This window comes from Falco rusticolus, chromosome 6 (assembly GCF_015220075.1).
Source record: "Falco rusticolus isolate bFalRus1 chromosome 6, bFalRus1.pri, whole genome shotgun sequence".
Taxonomy (NCBI): domain Eukaryota; kingdom Metazoa; phylum Chordata; class Aves; order Falconiformes; family Falconidae; genus Falco; species Falco rusticolus.
Genome location: NC_051192.1, coordinates 21,639,789 through 21,661,051, shown reverse-complemented (window position 1 = coordinate 21,661,051; position 21,263 = coordinate 21,639,789). Strand labels below are relative to the sequence as shown.

Below are 21,263 nucleotides of genomic sequence, written 5' to 3'. Positions count from 1 at the left end.
AGAGGTGGAAGATTCAGCATTTCTAGGGCAGCATTTCAAAATGTTATGTCCAGGAACTCATCACAGGCAGGACTATACAAATTAGATTTGAAGCAGCTAAGAGCCAGATTCTGCAAAAACTTATTATAATGTGCTGTACTGGCTTCTCTCAGAAATCCCAGCAAACTCTCTGGCTGCATGTTTAGTGACAAGAATCGGCAGGATAGGGCACTAAACTGAGGTTAAGTACCAGTATTGACACAAAGTACCATACGTATGTTGCTCAAATCACACAGCAAAAACAAAACAACTAAAACTGACATAATTTTAATGCACTTTTTTTTTTTTTTTTTTTTTTTAATTTAGTGCGTTGGATTCAAACAGCAAACCGGGTGCACTTTAACTATTATCACAATGTGGTCAAGAGGTCTGTGTCTTTTACCATTTACACACAATTGTTCATGACAGCATGTTATCAGCCTAGTGGAAACCAGGGGTGTAGCATGGTAAGCAGTGGTGGTAGTGCACCTATTTTTTATATTATCTAACTTGAAAATATGTCTCTTCTAAGATTCCTTTTTCTCGATAAAAATAGTTTTCACCAAACGTTGGTGGTGCACACGCACTACCATTCATGCTTGGCATCACACCCCTGACAGAAACACATGTTCTTATTTTGTTGATAAAAAGTATTACAAAAATTTCCATACAAAAACTATTTTCATAGAAATCTTGCATTTCCACAAATAAACCTGAACATTTTTTTTTAAAAAAAAACTGCTCAAGAATTTTGTTCATTTAATATTGTGACTGTATTGAAAAATGCAGTCCTCCTTAAAGTTCTCCACATTCACTTCTTTTAGGTGACCCATCCCACTTCCAATATTAGCGAGAATTGCACAGGCTCCATTGAGTTCAATTAGTAGCAGGAACAAGGGTTTCAAAACCCATTCAGTCTAAAATGCAAGCCCTCTATGTGTGGAATACACTGTTTCCCACCCCCCAACCCCCTTTTTTCACAATTAAAGAAAAAAAATTAGTTGCTTATATCTAAGGGTTGTAAGATACATTCCTCTGTACTAAGGAAGCTTTCTTTCATCTAAGAATTGGGTCAAAATTATGGAATTTTTTTGTTGTTTTTTTTTAGATCAAAGTTCCAGCCCAGGTAAAATTAAGTTACTGATTTTTTTATTATTATTTATTTATTTAGTTCAGTGACACAGACAGTCCAAAAGCAGGTGAGCATCCTCATAATTATCCTTTATTCATGGGATTTGTGTTTCTTCACTTTAACATTCCTCCCATCCAGGAAACTCATATTGCCTGTCCATATGGGTAGTTTCTGTCTACCAGCAGTTACCAACTCTTCTATGCTTGGAAGTTCAGACGAACATATGGTTTCTTGTTCCACTACAGTTCTGAGATATTACTTTTACTAGACTCCTTCCATAGTTAGTATCATCTTGGACATTTATTCTCCACCTCCTGGCAACCGTTGAACTTCAAAAGGAACCTGTAATTTCTCACTGAGACTGCATTTGAAACCAGCCACAAAACTCACATGGAACTTTCATTCATTCAGAATGGTGGAAACCCATGACGAACAGTGTAACCCCGCATAACTTGGTTGATCCATGATGCTTGTGATTCGAGTCTGGCCATTGCAACTGCTGAGATCACAGAGTCTCTAGTTCATAGACACAGCGGCATGAGGTAACTCATTTTATTTTGCACAGGTTGCATATTTCCACAGGAAACATTCTCGCAAGGTTGTTTGGAAAAAAGATGACAGTTTGTGCTTGGGGTATTTGGCTTCCCAGCTCTATGCCATGGTTTCTTTACCTGGTAACCTTCTGTCATTAAATGTGTGCATGTTGATAACTTCTTCTGTTTTCACAATAACAGGGGCCTGTGGCTTGTGTTTTAATCGACGCTGACACTTCAGGGACATCCTTAGCTCCTCTACCATGGCACTACAGAAGGACCTCTACAGAGGGAAATAGAGGAAAAAGAAGAAAATAATCTGTAAGAAATATCTAGCTGCAATGTCTAGAAGCAGATTCACTCTATTGGCACAGCCTTGTCAGTCCTGTAAGTTTGCTATGTTTCAGCCCGGAGCACATAACAAATTGCTCTCTTTTAAATATGCATCACATAATAATTAAAATTAATCATCAAGCTGTGATGACTCAGTGAAAAAATCACCTTGTCTCTACAATTATTTATCTGGCAGCTACTAACTATGGATGCATATGATACATAGCAATATTTCCAGCAGATGTTCTGTTAACATAAGTTAGCCTTACAGGACAGCAGCTGAACGTAACATGTTTATTAAAAATTCAGTATTTCACTATAGTAATTTCATTTCTATATGATTTAAATAGCTGTTCCTCAACAAAACAACAAGCCTTAATATAGGAAGTTTACCTAAATTAATGTTTAAATACTATAAAAATGCAAACTCATTGTTAATATATTCTGTATCTAAACACTTCTTCCACTACTGACTATCATGTGGAGTATATATTTGAAAAAATTATTCCATTTCATCAACAACTATGAAAAGCACATTATCAGAAAAAAGTTTATTAACATGTTTTCATCAAAAGCTAGATCCTCAAAACACTTTTTCCATTTTACAATGCAAGAAATTTGAAAAGTAAAATAAATTATCTGTTATTCCTTCAGTCTGACTGAATTCTAATAGTGTGCTGAGCAATTAGCCTCTCCTCAGTGAGAACTGGAGTATAGATGAAATATCAAAGTAAGGAAGAACAGTCTCTTTGGGGTCTGTGAATTAAGCACTTTTATCATATCCTTTAACTTCAAAGTTTTCCAGCTAATGGAGATACTTATTAACTAAATAACACATCCCAAAGCCTGAAATGTTATGATAAGCCTCTGACAATTGCTCTCACCCAAAGAAAATCTGAGGTATAATCTAGCCCTTTGCATTTTGCTTTCTTAATAACTAATCTGAAGTCCAGGGAGAAAATCTGGAAAAAGAAAATGGAAAAATTAAAAGAAAAAAGGGAGGGAAAAAAAAGTAAAACAAACAAACAAAAAAGGCATAGTACCTAGAATTATTGTAAATATCTCTTGTTTGATTTCGTGTGATTAGTGGTAGATCATCAATCAAGATATATTGTCTCATTTATATCCCAAATCTAAAACTCTGCTTTATTTGTAAACTGTTACATCTCCATTATTCATACAAACCTGGAGTCTGGAGATTAGATCCAGAAAATACTTAAGCCTGCTTAGTTCTTTGGGAACCTACACTGAAGCTGAATTTATCCCAGTCTGCATTCAGCTTCAACTTCCAGGGCTGAAGACACTGTGAGCAGTAACGCACCCAGTTTGGTACATTAGACTTTGTAAGTTTGTCATTTGGCAATGATCAGTAGAAATTCTGCTAGACACATTGGTTCTTGGCTAAGTCCTGGATCCCATCAGAATTCACACTCAAATTCTCCACATGCAAGGTCATCAATCCATCAGGCGTGCTCTGAAAGGACCTAACAAATCAAGTTCCTCAAAAAAGGTGGCAGTTGCTAAAGAAGGACATGTAGCAGACATTACAAGTTTTCTTCTGTGCGGCCATTCATCAGCTGGATCGTTAGAGCTGAATGTGAGACATGTCTGAGTGTCATTTCAGTAATGTCTTCTGCTGGAGGAGATTTAAGCATCAGTGTCTCAACAAAGGGCTGTAACAGCATTTCAAGGTAAAACCACCTGCAGTTTCCACCTACTGACCCTGTTCCACTTTACATGGAAGTAGTTAACAGAGGCAGAGCTGGAGAAAGGAAAAGAGTGAGCATGTGGGCTTCTCTGTAGACCAGGGATTAGAACACACAGTGGCGGAGGAAAGGCTTCAGTGGCAGTTCTGGTTTCAGTAATGACTTCAATATTTTTATGTAAAATTCTGTTTAGTGCAAAAGAGTGCAAACATGAGGTGTCCCAGTCATGGGTTAGAAGTGAACCTGAATCCCTCAAATCCCAAACAAATGCCCTCTTCCATAATCATTTGCATGAATAAAGGAATAGGCAGGTGGGAAGGAAAGGGTAGTTTTACTCTGGCTGTAATACATTTCTCCTGCTAAGTTTGAAATACAGGAATGACACTTACTCAACTTATGACAGAAAGGGTTTAGCCACCTGCAACTAAGAAAAATTTAAGCTGTGAATCCAAAGGAGAGGAAGGTATATGTCTCTGGTGCAGAGCCAAGCACAAGTCCTTCAGAGGCCAAAGTTCAAGACAAAATTTTTCATTTCTGGCCAGAGTGACTTCTGCAATGGCCACTCATTAGCAACCCCTTTTAAAAATGTTCTGGTGCACAGGGTTGACATCCAGGGCAAAACTTACAGCTTTCAGTGTGTGAATGAGGTGGCTAATATTGGTAATTGAGCTGTAATATGCCGGATCTTCATGCATAAGGTGTCTTTGCTTAGCATTGTGTAGAAAGCAGGAAACTGCACCTCCTTCTCATCCAGCTGTATTTGAAAGAAAATATTCAATTCTCTTAGACTTTCTATTTTTTTAAGAAAGTGTTGTTGCTTAACATCAGAACTGTATTTATGATTATTAATCTGAAGTTAACCCTGAAACCTTTCAAAAGGGCAAGATTTAATTTAATATTCCCTAATGGCTTACAGGCTAAATTGCTAAGGCTTACAGACCTTGGCATTTTCACTCTATGGGGAACCTAGCATATAACTCAGGAATTTCACAGGGAATCCATCAAGAAGAAAATGCTGCAACTCTCAGCATTATACCACCTCCAGCCATTATATGGTGCTCACCTCTGGAATCAAAGACCTAACTGAAACATTCTGAGGAACAAAATCCTCCTAAATTTTAAATCGGTGCATTAGCAGTTAACACTTTCAAGATTGTGTCTTTTGCCTTTTTTTACCAAGACATCTGATGAGTGCCAGAACAAAGTGAATCCTTTTCAAGATGCATCAGTCCACCAAAACCTTTTGCAAAGATCTGCAAACACTTACCAAAGGGTAATATCAGCAAGAACAGGTTTACAATCAGTAGCTAAGAGGTAAGAAGACACATGCATTTCATGTCAACATGCTGAAATATCCTGAAAATGAGATCTCAAGAAACTTGCCAACACATTTTATCTGAGAATTTTACCTGGATCTGAAAACTCATTAAATGAGAAATATTGGCAGTACTGACAGAAAGGCAGTTAACACAATTTTGAGGTAATTATGTTATGTAGAAAATTCTTCCATTCTGTGTTCTCAAAGTATTTTGTATAAATGAAATTCATGGGAACTTATCTGCATATATTTTAAAAAAAGTATTATTTAATTATTTCATTTACAAAGTTTTTTTATGTATGTTGCATATTTTAAAATATCAAATGTCTGAAAACAGTAAACAGTATGAGCTCCCAAAGAGTACCATTGTTTTGGTAACTGAACACTAACAGAAATACTAGGTTTTTTTTAAAAAAATTCACTCGCTGAAATAATGATGCATTTTAAAAAAGATTAATTCAAGGCTATGTAAAAGTTCATGACCTGGATCCTGATTGTACCTTGGGTTCTACCTGAGAAATATAAGAAGATTTTTCCCACATATTGCAGAATCATGTTTAAAAAAAACATGTTGACAAAGTATTACTTTATGTTTGACCTTTTTTTAAATAGAAATCCTTTTCTTGTGTCATTTCAATTCCAATCTGTGTACAATCTCCATTTTCTGAACAGTTATCTTTGTGTTCATTCACTGCTAGGATACAACTTTTGAAATAATAAGACAGGAAAAAAACCAAAGCAGCTCTAGAATACTTTTTTGTGACAGATAAATGAGATTTTCCAATATGATTTTTGAAAATGTAGTTTAACGTCCCAATCCAGAATTCAATTCACTATTCAGATTGTTAAGGGAAAACTGAAATGTTTACAGAATCTATGGGCTATATTTCAAAACAGTTGTCCATCATGAAACTGGTCACTTTTAGTAGATATATTACAAGACTCTCTGCTTAACTGAGAGAAAATAATCTACTGTGCCCGACTTACCTTCCATGCTGCAGGCATGTTACAAGAATGTTAATTATTGATTTCTCACCAACCCTTACAAAATTGTAAGTTGTCTTCTTAAATGCTACCAGAAAGTAAATGCTGCCTCCAAGCCATCTTGGATATAATCATCTAGCAGAAGAGTTGAAGGAAGACAAACAGTTCTCTAAACAACAGTGCATTTAAGCGCAACTGTTTTGTTGCAGCAAATCACTATAAAACATTAGAAAAAAGCTGCAATTTTAAGTGAGGAGTTCAACTGTGCAGAAGAAAATTTTAATCAGAACTGTTATCTTAGCCTTTTAACACAAAGCAATGTTGAAAAAACTCATCTTCTCGAGAAACGAATTGATACGTCTTTCATTCTTTGCCACAGCTGACAGCTCAAAAGTCATGTAGAATCAAGATAATAATTTTGCAAAACATTAACACTGTTTACAATCTATTTAGACAGCTTGTGCATGGGTTTGCTGCCTGAGAAAAAAAAGTATCTTTGCAAGTATGTATTAATATGAAAGGTAGACAATATTTAAACTGTTTTCATTCTGTTGCTATATAGGAATTTAGAAAGGCATTTAGAAATCATATTAACATCTGTTAGAGATAGAATTATAAGATTATCACCATAGATTTTGCTTGTAACAGCCTAAAAAGAGCAATGGGAAGCCGGGAATGGCATGCATGCACCACTCCTAATATTCTGATTTAAGTGACTAATACTCAACATATGTTAAATATAAAAATCTGCAATCGCTTGCTGGTTTATATTTTTCCCCTCTTTGATGCAGTTCATATTGACTGTCAACCTTCAATAAAAATTTCTAAGATTTACTAAGAAGTTCATTACTTCCAGTCTTGTATATCAGATATTATTTTCAGCTTTGTTTAATTTACTCAAAGCAGTAACAGCAGTAATCTTGCATTGTCTTGTGTTATGGTTCAGTGTTCTAGCATCAAGCAGGATATATCAATCAAACTGGTTTTCATCTTCTTGAAGTTAGCCGAGAATGAATGCACAGCCCTACCCTGACCCTCCCTCCTAATCAGTTTCTGCTTCCATATGCCACTCCTCCAGGGATTTTGAATGTGTATATGGAAAACCTGTCAATCTTAAACCCCCTAGACAGAAACATTAATCCTAGCAAAATTTGGACTTAGCATCACAAAGAGATGAACAATTAATGGAATGAAAATAACCTCAGAAAAAGAGAAATCATATTTCATTGTAGTTGAAGCATTACCATTTCAAAAGAAGTTAAGGTGTATCTGTATTGATAAAATTTTTAGGTTGCTTAGTTATGTACCTAGTCAGACATGACTGCTGATCGAAGGCTGTACACATATACATATATGTACATACATATATATCTATATACACATCATATGGTTACACTAAAAATATTTTGCCACAGACTTCGCTGATGTAGTACATTTTCAGTCTTTAGCAAGTATAATGCACAAGTACACTGCAGACTAAGTTCACATCAATTGGCTGAACATATCACAAATATAATTTCAATTTCAGATGTAGCAATTACTGGCTTTTTGGTAGAAGTGGAATGAGCAACCATTTAAGGAAATTATTTTCAGGCCAAAATGTACTGGAAATTTCATCACCTACTCTATAAATAAAGACAATAATATCAAGCAATATCAGAAACTTAATTCTGTGAATTAAGGTTTGCTTCCATCATAGTATCTACAAAGTCGAGACCAGTAGAGTTGTTGCAGACAGTTTGGTGAAGCAGGAGGTGAAGCTGTAACTGAATTGCATGAGGATTGTTTCAAGGACCTTTCTAGATATTTTACGGAGAGGATCAACAAGAATCTGATGGGACTGACCCTTCCTGTGACAAACAACACTGAAATAATCTTCTGCAAACTGAAGTGCTCACTGAGTTTTAGAGTTATATGATGAACTTAGATGACATACCTGGACCTCATTGCAGGCCACCTCTAGCATATACTGTTGGTGTGTCCCAGTGGGACAATAAGATTCCAGCTTGCCCTAAATAAGTTATCAATCGGTGTGTAAAAAAATCAATTCAGCCACTGTTGAATTCTAAGATTTATTTCCTGACAAAACAAAATGCACTCTGGTGGATGTCAGAGACTTCTGGTAAAGCAAGTCTGAGTCTATTTAAAGTCTTCTGAAACTATTTAACCTTGTTTCCAGTCTGAGTGCATCCTGACAGCTACGCTGGTTCCTGTGGCTGATGGGGAAACTTCTATTAGTGCAAAAAGCTATTTCAGAGGTGGCTTTGTTTAGCTCTGCCAGCAGCCTTTCTGGCCATTGCACTGACCATGTGGTTTTTCTGACTCACCTGTGGACCTAGGCTGGGGCAGATGGGATTGCACTTGTGTGGTTCCACTCTTTCCTCTCAGAGAAATCCCAGAGGATGGCATAGGGCAATTGCTCATCAGCCCCGAGGGCTCTCTCTCATGCAGGATTCCACAAGGTTTCATCCTGACATCTCTCCTTTCAACATGCATATGAGGCCACTGAGGAGATAATGAAATAATTTGGGCTGTGGTGTCATCAGCACGCAGATGATACACAGTCCTACCCTCTTGTCAGACCAGGATGGTGCAGTTATTTTGCACTTCCAGTATCTGGCTGGAATAGGGGAATGATGGCAGCTCAGTCCCAGGGAGGTAGGTGCTATGCTGGACAAGTACAGGGAAGCATTCAGAAGGTATTAGCTACCCTTATTATTCAGTTCCACCTCTTGTGAAAGAGGCTTACAGTCTCAGATTTCTCCAGGTTCCTAAGTTTGGGTCTGGGTTTTCAAGCTGGATCAGTGGTGAGAAGTACTCTTTGTCACTTGTGTTTCAGTCAGTGGCAATAATTTCTACTGGTGTGAAGCTTGTCACACCAGTCCAGGTCTTCTTCCAGAACATATTACTGCAGTCCAGTGTCCTGGACAATGGCAACAAACCACTGCCAGGTGTCTAATAAGTGCTGACAGCAATTCATAGTAGCAGCAGAATATATGGCATTGCCTATCCGGTTTAAAATTATATCCACTGCAACATTTTCATGGTTCTGTATGTTGTCATCACAGTTGTGCAGGGTATTGCTCCGCCTCTCAGCAGAGGGGATCTTGATCGCACTGAAACAGGTCACCTGAGATCTTGCATACTCAGCCACTGGATGTAAAAGTTCATTCACCTGTTAAATAATTTTTGATCCTATATCTAAATTCATTCTCTGTTTGTCTAAGGAAGGTCAGTTTGCTGATCTTCAGGCTTGATGAAAGGAAGTGACCATGATAAGTAATTAATCCCTTGGGGTATGAATCTATCTGGATTAAAATACTGTCTATAGCATCAGGTAGTTTAATTTGAAAATAAATAGTCCATCTTACAGAGACATTTTAGAAAATAAATACAACTTCTCTTAACTGAATTCAGCTATATCTACACAGCTTTTTTTAAAGTTTGCTGAGCTAAATTCCACTTTAAAAATTCATACTAGTTTTATAGTTCAGTGTGATAGTATAAACCTAACATGAAATTTGGCATGGCCTCAAATCATATTGAACAGAGAGAGACTGTTAATATTAATTTAATGCCAATGTTTTTTGCTATTTTGGAAACTCTATTATAGTCATATTGCACTAAGCATGGTTAGAATCCATTGGTAATTACATGGTTTCATCTGGAAGTCTAGGATGTTTTCTCAGTCTAAAAGGTAGCTGTAAATGCTTGTTGCTTTGCTGGCTTATACTGAATTCTAAGTAATCTAAATTAGATGAACTAAACTGTGTGTGCTACTACACTTAGCAATAGTATAGCTGATTAATTCAACATGCAAAGATCAATATTTATATATTAAAATATTTGTATACACGACATGTTAAAGTCATATTCAGGGGAAGGCAATGCAAAGTTATTAGAAAGATGTAAATGTTCTATAATCCAATTTTATTTTTTTCTTGAGAATTGAATTTATTTATTTATTTTACAGAGAAGCCAATAGTTATATAAAGTGAATATTCTTTCTGCTGATGAGTGAAAGTGAATTATTCCTGCTATAAAATAAACAACATGCAGGGGGCTCAAAAAAATATTATACAACTTTAAATTCTTGTCAAACATAAAATATTCCATAACCCAGACCTGTAATTTAACCTGATCTTTAATTGAATATCTATGAAGGAACAGTGAGCCTCCTGAAATCATTTTTCTACATTTGTACTTGTGCAGTAGTCAGCTTTACATACATTTCAAATCTTTCTGTTCTTTGTTTCTTGAATTACATAAGTTATTAGAGATACCTCAGAAGCAAGGTCCATTATCAAATATATGTTGGTTGAGCTGCAATCAAAAATCAAAATAGAGATCTTGGTTTTAATATTTTATTCTTTGCAAAGGATTTTTAAAATGCTGCAGTCAATCAAATTGGGTTTTTTCCACTTTTTCCATTTTTTTGTCTTATTTTTGTCTTTTCTTCTTTTTTTCCTGTGAGGGGGTGGTGGGGTGGTGGTGGTGATGGGTTTGATTTGGGGATTTGGGGGTTTTGTAACATTTCCTTCCATTAGAAAATATCCTTTAATATGTACTTAGGTGGTTTCCAAGAGGTTATTTAATTATAATTAATACTTCAGTTCCAAATAATCTGTACACTTAGACACATACAAATTATCCATCCAAGTCTATACATCTACATACAGTGCCAAAGGGAGTACAGGGTGATAGAAGTTCCCAATTTTCCAACTGTATATCTGTAGAATGCAATGTGCTAAAGTTGGAAAAAACATTTCTTTTTTTGAGCTGTCACAGCTGCTGCTGCTTTTCCAAGCCAATATTAAAAATTCTGAGGTTACTCCATTACAAAATGGGACATGACAATACAGGCTACATCACTGTACATTGTACCAAAGTTACTTGGGATATAAATCCCAAAGCTTTGACTTTGATTTACCAAGAATGCCCACATTCTTTTGTTTATTCTAGCCTGAGGAACAGGCTTTTCAACTTTAAAATCTTTTGAACTTGCCTCCCCCTGGAAAGGGGGAAAAAAAATAATCACTAGGCTGGGATTTACTTTGGGGTTGTTCCAAGACTATTATAAATCACTGTCCCAAGTACTAAAGAAAGGCTTTTGATATTAAACTGTTAGGGATATTCTGTGAACTCCAATAACACTGATATAACAGCATTTTTTGAGAAAGTAATGAAAAAGACTTTAATGAGAAATAATTTAGTAAAATTAAAAAAAAAAAATAAAAAAAACCAAACAAACCCCCAAACCATAAAATATTCTGGTAAAGAAGAACCCTAAAAATCTGTTCATTTTTCATATTAAATTATTGTGGTAATTTTGTTTTGCACCGTTGGTAAGATAACAATTAAAACAAAGATGGAAATGCTGACTTTCTGCATGTCCTACTGATAAAGCAGCATCCACAATATTTCCGTACTTATTAACTTCTTCCTGTAATACCATTCCACATAGGACAAATTACATGTACCCACTTTGCACACCTCAATCCTAAAAAGAAGCATTCTAAGACATGATGAATTAAATTTATCCTGGTGCAAACAGATTGTAGAAGGACCTTGGCAAATAAGCTCATGTTGCCGTTTACACTAACTTAATGCAAACAGATCAAGAACAGTCAAAGTGTATTTGAGAGAAGCACAATCACAACATGGTGTCAACTGTATATGGCTACAAGCACAAAAGCTTGTTCTGCCTAGCAGACCCTGGTCCCTCCTTGCCTCTTGCAAAGGGTATGGGTCCGCTACATTAGTAAAACCAGGTGTCAAGATAATTTCTCAAGCCAATGCCACCTTCTCCAACGAAACCATGACAAGGAAGGATACAAGGACAAGCATTTGCAAGGGTGACAGCAAGCAACGTTCTATACATTCTTGACACTGCCTCCAGCCATACTGTGAATTTCATGCTAAAGTTTTCAGCAGTGCGCAGGTAGAAACCACACAGCTGACATTAATGGTAATGTATCTAATCACTCTGTGAAGGTGGTATCACAATGGAAACAATCTCAGAGAAGACTTAAAAAAAACCCCAAACAAATAAACAAACAAACCAACCACTAAAAAAAAAAAACACCAAAAAAACCCACCCAAACAAAAACAAAGGAAAGGTCAATAAATTCTCAAACTGAGAATCATCAATGTATTATGCTAAATATTAATGGTCTTCAAGGTCAATGTTTTCCCTGGCCTTTATGATAATAATTTGAGTTATACAAAACTAGATGCATGAAATGTACATAAACCCATAACACATTGAATCACATCAATAAAAAAGAAGGACATAGTAATTGTTTTAAATGGTTTCTGTTTCTAACATTGTTTATTCACTGCCCTCTGTGTGCCTGTTAAAATCAGGGAGCAGGTCATTCACCAGCAAAAGCAATTATAAAATGCAAATGACTGAGCATTTATTGTCAAGATTGGCTAGATAAAAAAGGTCTGCTTAATAACATGTTTCTAAGCAGATGACATAATTAGATGTTTGTATCATATACAATAGGACAGAATACAAGCCTTTAGGATTTTTTAGAAAGGCTGCAACTGAAAAATAGGTGAGCATTGTGACATAAATTCTATTAAAAAGTAACAATTAAATTTCCCTCTGAGAAATTAGAAGGCACCATCTTGTGGTTACTCTGCAGGAATGCAGTCAGGACGGCTTCTGGTCTGCCACCTCCTCTTACCCCTTTCCACTGTGTCAACTGGAATTTCAAAATTCTGCCATAGACAAGGACAATACTTTGTCATTTCCAATCCTTATTTAGCTCAAAACACAACCCAGGTTACCACATTACTCAAATGTGGTTTTGGGGTAGACAGCAAATTCAGAACTATTGGCAATCATAGCAAAATCATGTTTAACTTCTAATAAGTTGAAGATCGAATACTACCATAATCTAAAATTAAAGCTGCATGAGTTTTGGAGCCAGCCAGGATCAGAAACTTCTATTCCTGTTATCCTTACATTATCAAAACCAAAATATGGTTTGTGCATTTTGCAAAAGGTGTTTGAAATTTTTGTGCACAATTTCTTTTGGGCAAAAGTCAACCAGTTAAGTTTGTTCCATCTTCAAAGACATAGTTAGTCTTATATACAGGTCACAGTTCAGCATTCAGAATTTCTTGTTCAATAGAATCTGCAGTTGTAAGTAACACTGTTTTGTATGTAACACACATGTATATTTGCAGCTACCAATGTTTGCTTGGGGTCCAGTCCTGCTAACTTCTCATTCATTGTACCTTGTGAGATAAACTATCCAGACTGGTATTTCTCAACTCAGTTGTACAGCTTAGCAGTGAATTATTTACCATGGAAAGTGCAATTGTTTTTGCCTTCCTTGAGAAATGTGCGTAAAATATAAACCAGTATCAATTTAGTTACTGTTTTTATAATAAATTATAAATAAATAACTCTTTCAGAGATGCTAATTTAGCTGATGTTTAGGTTATGATTTGATCATATAACTCCAGAAATATTTTGTTGGTGTTACTCTTTCAGTACACTTTAAGATTTAATCTAGTATTTTGCATTATAGGAAATCCATGACCAGATCTCCTGTAGTGAAACAAACAGTTAAGGTATGTTGACATGTGTCTCTTTTCACATTATTTGAAGTACTTAACAGGTCAAAATTAGCAAAATGTACGTCTCCTATTTTTTCACAAGCGGACCTAGTTCCGACCTGCTGATGGCTCAATGAGTTTTGAATGGCTATAAATGATAACAGAACTGAATCCATATATTGTTCTTTTCACATCCATCGGATTTGGATCTTCTAGACAATACTTAGTAAATTAGGACACTCATTTTTCAAACAAACTAGTCAAAGTGTCAGTGACTAACAGTCTAACATCCAGGGTTTTCTTTGCTTTTGAAAGCTGACAATAGAAGTGGAATTTCTTTGTGTCTGGAAAGTGTTGTAGTTGCATGCATTCATCTGCTTTTCCAGAAACACTACAGCTAGTGTCACATGTTTCCTCTGGATTTTTGAGAACATCAGGACCATGGATGTACTGAAATACTTTGATTACAAGATGCAAGAGATTTTTAGCAAATAACACAGTGCTGTCTGCTGCTTTTTGAAGCTCAGTTCCTTTCAAGGTTTCACTCTTCTGGCTAGGTTCACCCAGCCAACGTCTCTGCTTAAGTGTGCACTCCAGCAGTGGGGTGACACCAAAAATGCTAAAAAACTATATCTAGTTTATACACTTTAAATCTGCATTGCCTCCCCAGTGGAAGTGCAGGTTTTGTATACATTACAAAGCAGACACACATGTTAATATGCCCACTTATGTCCCAGGATACTCCATATATTCAGCAGCTGAAGGATCTGATTTGTTTCCTTGGTTGTTAACATGACCTTTGATCTTCCCTATTTCCAAGCATTGACAGGCATTATACAAATGCCAGAAGGATACTCTGATTCTAAAAGGATGGAACTATAAATGTTACCAAAATTGTTGCCTCCCCTCTCCCCATGGGATAGCCAAGGCAGCATTACTTGCATGGTTTACTTATCCCAGCAGAGGTGACGTAGAAACTGGAGACAGCTATATCCCCTTTGGCTGCTGCTTGCTCCCTCTCCCAGGCAAAGGGGACCTGCTACATTAGGAGAGGATACAAGATGTTCACTGAGGTTCTGTGTGTGCTGGGAGAAGAGTGGATGAGGGGATGCTGGGGTAGGCCACGGGCAGCGATGCCTGCATCATCTTCCTGTTAATTTCATTCCACAAGTAAAGTTTTACTGCAATTTTACTGATTTTCTGACATCGGGGTATGTGGGTATAGTGGGGAGGGGAGGGAAGGTAAGAGACTGGCGACAAGAAAGAAAGAGAGGAGAGAAATCTGACTATCTGAAGCGCTTCAGATTCACTCCTAATGTTTTAAAGTATCTGAATAGTTGATGATAAAACCTTTCTGGTAGCAGTACTGTTAAAAGGTCTGATACTTTCAGTCATTGCTATGTCTATCCATCATTAACCAACAAAAATAAAAAAGAAGCAAATAAAAAAAACAACAGGAAAAAAATCACAAAACCATAGGGCTTAGAGAAACATGTCCTTAATTAAGAGGTTTCTCTTTGCTTCCTCAGACAACTTCCAACATGCTGTTATTGGCACGTAAGAGACTCATTCACACCCTGAAAAATACTGAACTTATGTTACAAGATTATTAACAAAACATTTCTATTTTTCTATGTGATTCCTTGTTAAAAATCTAGAAAAGCTAAACCAAATTATATTGATTTCCATATGAAATCCATATCCATGTTAGGAATGGATAAAAATTATTGATACTTACATGGGTTAATTAAGTAACTGGTACCTTTGTCCTCAAATTCATTTCAGAAACATAACATTTCAGTAGTAAGTTAACAGAAAGGAATTAGCCTGTAGTATCATAAAGAAAAGGATCTAAATGGTTCTTTAACAATTTTATAAAATGTACCCATGTTCAAACTGTGTTTAGGACACTGTAACCTCACGCTGCCTTTGTGTGTATTAGAAAAAAACTTCTTTAACAATATGTTTATAACAGGACACTTGCATATCAAAAGGTTGCCTCAAAAGAAGTAAAAACAAATTGTAAATTTTCTGAGTAATGATTCAAGTTACAAAAACTCACCAGTAGCATCTGGAAAAATATTAATATAAATATAGTCATTGGATTTACTTCTGATAGTATTAAATTAAATGTATAAATATAAATATAGAAATTGCCATAGGTCACAAGCTCCTTGAAAGGAGAAGAAAAAAAGAAAAAGACCTAGTAAGGTCCAACAGTTTCTCTCAATTTTTAAAATTCAGAATTTGTCATAGCAATAAAATACAGTTTAAGTTTACATTTAAACATGGACATACATATATATCTATAAAGATGCATTTATTTATTATGCAAAAATGATAATTCTAACTAAGAATTTCACAAGCTATCACTAGTGTTGGCACAATTACAATATTGTTGTTGTATAAATTGCAAGTACAGAACAAATTAACACTAGAATTTTCAAAACTGAGTCAGTTTGAAATTACAGGACATCATACCAGTAGTAAACCCACCAAAAAAAAGTGATGCAGACATAATCTTTTCCAGATGCTACCGGTACAACTTTGCAAGCATAAACTTCTGTAAAGAACATTTCTTTAGACACATTTTTAGATTTTGACTTTAAGCTACAGACAGTTTGTCTTATGAAAATCAGAATTATATGTAGAAGATTAATTTGTTTCCCATTACAGTTTCAGATTTCTTCTTCATCCATAAAATTAACTGCAGTGAACTTCCAGGAGTAAAAAGCTGTCTTTTTTCAGGCTTGAATAAGAGGAGAAATAGTCACTTGTCCTGAAATCTGGCTACAATTAAACACATTGAACACAAATTAAAAGCTGTAAATGTAAAACTTTGGGTACTTTGCTGTGATCCTTTGTTACACAAATACTATACTAAATCACACTGTAATAAACAATCAGTATGCATCACCTACATTTCACTACCAAATGCTTAAAGTATTATTTAAATAGACCATATATATAAAATAGGAAAAGACAATATTTACCTTTTCCAACTGGGCATTTTTTTTTGATTTATACAAAAACTCCCCCACTGCCACAAAGACAGACAGAACCAGTCCTGCTGCCAGCACGATGAAGATTCCTCCAATATTTTGAACTCCCAAAGCACTGGCCTCTTTACTTTCCTCCTCTGGGCAGCCGTTGCCTCTCCACCATTTCTCTTTCATCATGTGGAGCTTGCCTTCCTCTTGCAGCTGAAGAATTGCTATAGTGATCTTGTCTCTATATGGAGAACCTAAGGAGACAACAGGGTACATATATTGTGTGTGGTATGTTTTGAAGAAAGTTAGTTATTTCTCATAAGAATAAAATGTAATATAATGTCACAGGAAAAACTATATCCTCTACAACCACAGTATTTATCAAAAATACATTTGCATCTCACCAGTCACACTGGTCGCATAAATACAAACCACCACACACACACACATATAAATATATACACATAAAACCTGATCCAGCTGGTGATGTCTGTAAGCCAGGCAACCTGATGAAACAGGTGCTATCACACTTGGTCCCGTGGTCTCAAACTTCTTCAAGTCCAACTATTATATCAGCTAAATAATATTAATCTTACAATTTTCATCAGGCTTTTGATTATGCCACAGTAGATTTAATCTAATATACATATATCTGCAGGCTGTTGCTTCATAGCTTGTTACCCTAAAGCTAACCCAAGGTCTGATATGTAACAAACACTTTATGCTATTACTTTATTACAAGAAGAAACAGCAATTTATGCTTCGAGACCAAGCCATAAAAGTCTCTATTTGACAGATTGTCAGGCACTTAAGATACCTTCCAAACATGCGCATCATTATTAACAGTATCAGGTAGCAATGCATTCAGAAAGATAAGGTTAAGTGTGTTTGGATAACAGGGATATAAGTTTTCATATTTTAATATATTTCTTCCTCATAATTCAGTATATTTAAATGACATGAAAATGTTGTAGCTTCTGAATATTTCAGTATTTCAAGGGGCAGTTCAAAGGGTAGTCTCATATCTTTTTATGTCATCTGCTCTCTTTTTCTTTATAGAGTGCATAAGGACTTTTCAATGAGTATTTTAAAATCTACATTAATTAATGAATAATGCCAATAGAGAAAACTATTCTGAATGTTAGAGTGTAAATCACATCAATTAGAAGTGCTATCTCTGTTAAGATTTGTGTAATGTTTAAGGAGAAAACAAAGACATAATTTTTCTTCTTTGAAAACAGGAACAAAAGACTTCATTAAAGTGATTAAGAAGTCTCAGGGGAGGAAAAAAGAGTAAAGAAGAAGGCATGGCATCCCTTCTTTCATGTGATATGAATGCAATTCTGCAAAGAATCCCTCCTCTCTTTCTTTCTGTCATAATAATGTTACTTGCTAACTATAATTTTTACAGTGGTTCCTTTGACTGAGTAATAAAATGCATTTTCATTATCTTGATACCTCTAAAACAAAAATTCCTCAGCATCCTTTAGAGAGATGCTGCCTATTTGACTATTTCATGTTCTGTGATCAGCTGTGAAGGTGCTGAAGGAATGCATGAATAGGATATTTTATACTTTTTACACTCTTGGAAAACATATGATTTCTTTTAGAATGTCTTTATATTTATTCTTTATTTCTTCAATTTCTTCCTACATGTCTTGAGCTTATCATGAGAATAAAGCTGGGTTTATTCAAAGGGTTGCTGTGCCAGCATGGAAGTAAAATGTAGAAAAGACCATTAATTACAAAGCACTCTGGGCTTTTCCTTTATTACAGAATAAAACAGTGGGAAAACCTGGCCTCAAAGTATCTGTTTCAAGAACTCATGCTTTTGTCATCTATACTTAGAACAGAATGATGTTCTGTGCTCAGACTAAACTGTGTTTACACAGGACTATACAGGAAGCAGAAAGAAAGGAAAACAAACTCTTTTCTACTCTCTTGTGCATGCAGGGGGCAAAATTACACCCTGATCATGCTGAAACACTGTAAAACCCTATAGCTGACACATTTCTCAGTCAGACAGAAGAAGGAAAGTGATCAGTCCACAAGTGCCTGGGGAAGTGTAAGTGCACCCTATAATCTTTTGGGGGTATTTTCAGTGTTACACTACATATAAATACTTAACTACTTAAACAACATTAGACTCTCAGAAAAAAATCTTGGACCCAGTTTAAGCCATCTTCTGATCTGACAGGCTGCTTTCTAATTAGACACATTTCCATTCAGTTTCCACACTTCTGTTGGTCTAAATATAGGCAGTACCACCAACTATTCTTCTTGTATTGTTTATATATTCTAGGGACCAGATTTGTACACATACAGCTGTAGTCCATTTGAAGTACTTAAAAAATTAATCAACTGAGGAATTCATAGACAGAAACCATAAAGCATGAACTACTCCTGTCTACAATTCAAGTTTATTGGGATTGCATTAGGAGCGTGCAGTTAATAGTGATTCAGTTCAACAGTATTTGTATCACTGTTGGTGATTTGCAGAATTTTGCACAAATAGTTATGGAGTGAACAGATTACAGGGCCTTTGGTGTTTCTGCTGCAGTATTTTTATTTCTTATACCTTATTATCTTATCTTAAAAGTGTAATCTCACAAGTAATCACACTAGTGTGGGATGACTAGCATTGCATACTGCTGCTTTTAAATTAAGAATTTAAAATTGTATAACCATGATAAAGCTATCATTCAGTGCTGTAGTTCTACTTCTGAATGACTTAAAATGTTTGAAATTAATTGATCCACATTTTGCAACAGATAATGAGTATATTTAATAATATATTTGGAAAAAAAATCATTTTTAATGCTGTTTATATTGATTCAAGTAGTTACTGAGTGAACAAAAGAAGCATAGCAACAATATAATTTCCTAAGTTTTTATTTGCTCCTGATCTTTTCCTGATACAAGCTGGACTGCAAGTCCCAGCAATGAAAAATCTACCTAACAGCACCTGAAGTGGCTAAAAGTATCATGATATGATCTGTGGATAACAAAAGTAGCATACACACAGAAGAGAAAATAAATACAGAAGATGGACAAGGCATCCGGATTACACTTTGGATGTTAAGATTATTTTTTCTTGTAGAAATGAAAAATTTCAACAACTGAACGTAGAAGATTTTTGGCATTTTTGGGTAATTTTCCTTATCACTTATGTCACATGATTGAAAGACAAACTAAGCCCTTCCATGAGGTATTGGAAGAAGGCCATGTCCTGGTTTTTTAAATGTTTTTAAAATCAGAAGTATTTAATTTAAGAGAATTTACTGTTAGAGAGAAAAAAATAAAACAAACACCAAAACTTTTAGACTCCCAGACAATGTATATGAATGCATTCACAAAATAAATATGGCATGAATAAAATTAAAGCAGAAGTGGAAGAAAGGAAAAAAGAAGAAAAAAAGAGAGATTAAGATTCTGCCATGTGAAAAACAAGCCACTGAGAAAAAAAGAAAAAAATTCTTACCAGTCTGTGCATGGGGGGAAGACTGGAAAGGGACAGACACGGTGATATTTAAAACTCCATCCCAAAATCATGGGAAAGATGAGCTTATAATCTTCAACTGAGTACAGAGAAAGGGAAAAGTTTGGTGGCTTTGTACAGAAATTTCTCCCTTTTTTTTCTTTCTCTTTTCCTCTTCCCTACTGCTTTCACTTCTTTATCAGCTGACAAGCAAGCTATTCTCGTGACAAACTGTGACTGGAGGGCATACAGAATATAATCTATACATTATTTGCTGGTCCCACTCTAGCTGCTGTTTGCAGGAATTATAATTGCTGCCAGAAGAATTTTAAGACCTTCTGTTATAGGTTTATAGAGACCTTAGTGCCTTCCTATGAACAAACCCAATAAAGGATACAATAATTTACATTTGCAGTTACCTGCTTATGAAAATGTAAATAAAAACTAAAATTTGCATTAAATTCTATTGTCTAGTGAAGCACCTGTACAAAATTAGGATAACAAAGTCTCAGAAATATTGCAGAAGTTATACATATATATGGTTTCTGCCCCAAAGTCTGAGTATATAAAAAATTATGCACATGATATGTTTAATGATAAATTATGAACACATAAGCTTTTCCTATCAGGATGTCACTGCACACAGATTGGTATGTTGAAATCCTGCTTAAAATGTTTCCTACCTGATTATAATTTAGTAAAATCTCCTGCTTGGTTTCTCTTAATCTGTTTTATTCATTCTATCAAATACTACAGTAGTTGGAGCATATTGGGACCTGTAGAACTGAATTTGACCCTAGGTAAATAAAAAGGAATAGCAGCATTCTGCTAACTCCTTCATTAAGAAAATGTCAGATGAGGAACACTTTTGTTTTGTCATTTCAGGTGCATTTTACCAAAAGAAATCATTAAAAATTGTCTGGTATTTTGAAAGCTGGTGCCCATGGTACATAGTTACATGGTACTTTTTATTTGCTAGATGGAAAAATCCATTCCGAATTCTCCTACACCAGTGATAGTGTCTTTTGTTCCTGTCCTTTTTCTTTTGTTATTAAAACCCCCCAATACTGTTCTACTTATCTTGCAACATTACTTCATAGTCTGCGTACTTGGCCTAAGGAAAAGAGAAAGCTAGTTAGGAATACACCATCATATTCAGAACCTAGGTACAAAACTTAGATAATCAAGAATTTCTT

At 35.4% G+C, this 21,263-nt stretch overlaps 1 protein-coding gene across 1 annotated transcript in view; it reads right to left on the bottom strand.

The window, feature by feature from the left end:
- Window positions 1-301: 301 nt before the first annotated feature.
- GRIK2 (glutamate ionotropic receptor kainate type subunit 2) overlaps window positions 302-21,263 on the bottom strand; it is a 415,942-nt gene continuing 394,980 nt past the window's right edge. Inside the window, exons 16-17 of the mRNA XM_037392944.1 lie at window positions 16,593-16,843; window positions 302-1,966 (exon numbers count right to left, since the gene is read on the bottom strand). Of these exons, the coding sequence (XP_037248841.1) occupies window positions 1,802-1,966; window positions 16,593-16,843 (416 nt within the window). The 3' untranslated portion in view covers window positions 302-1,801. The remainder of the gene's footprint in view (window positions 1,967-16,592; window positions 16,844-21,263) is intronic.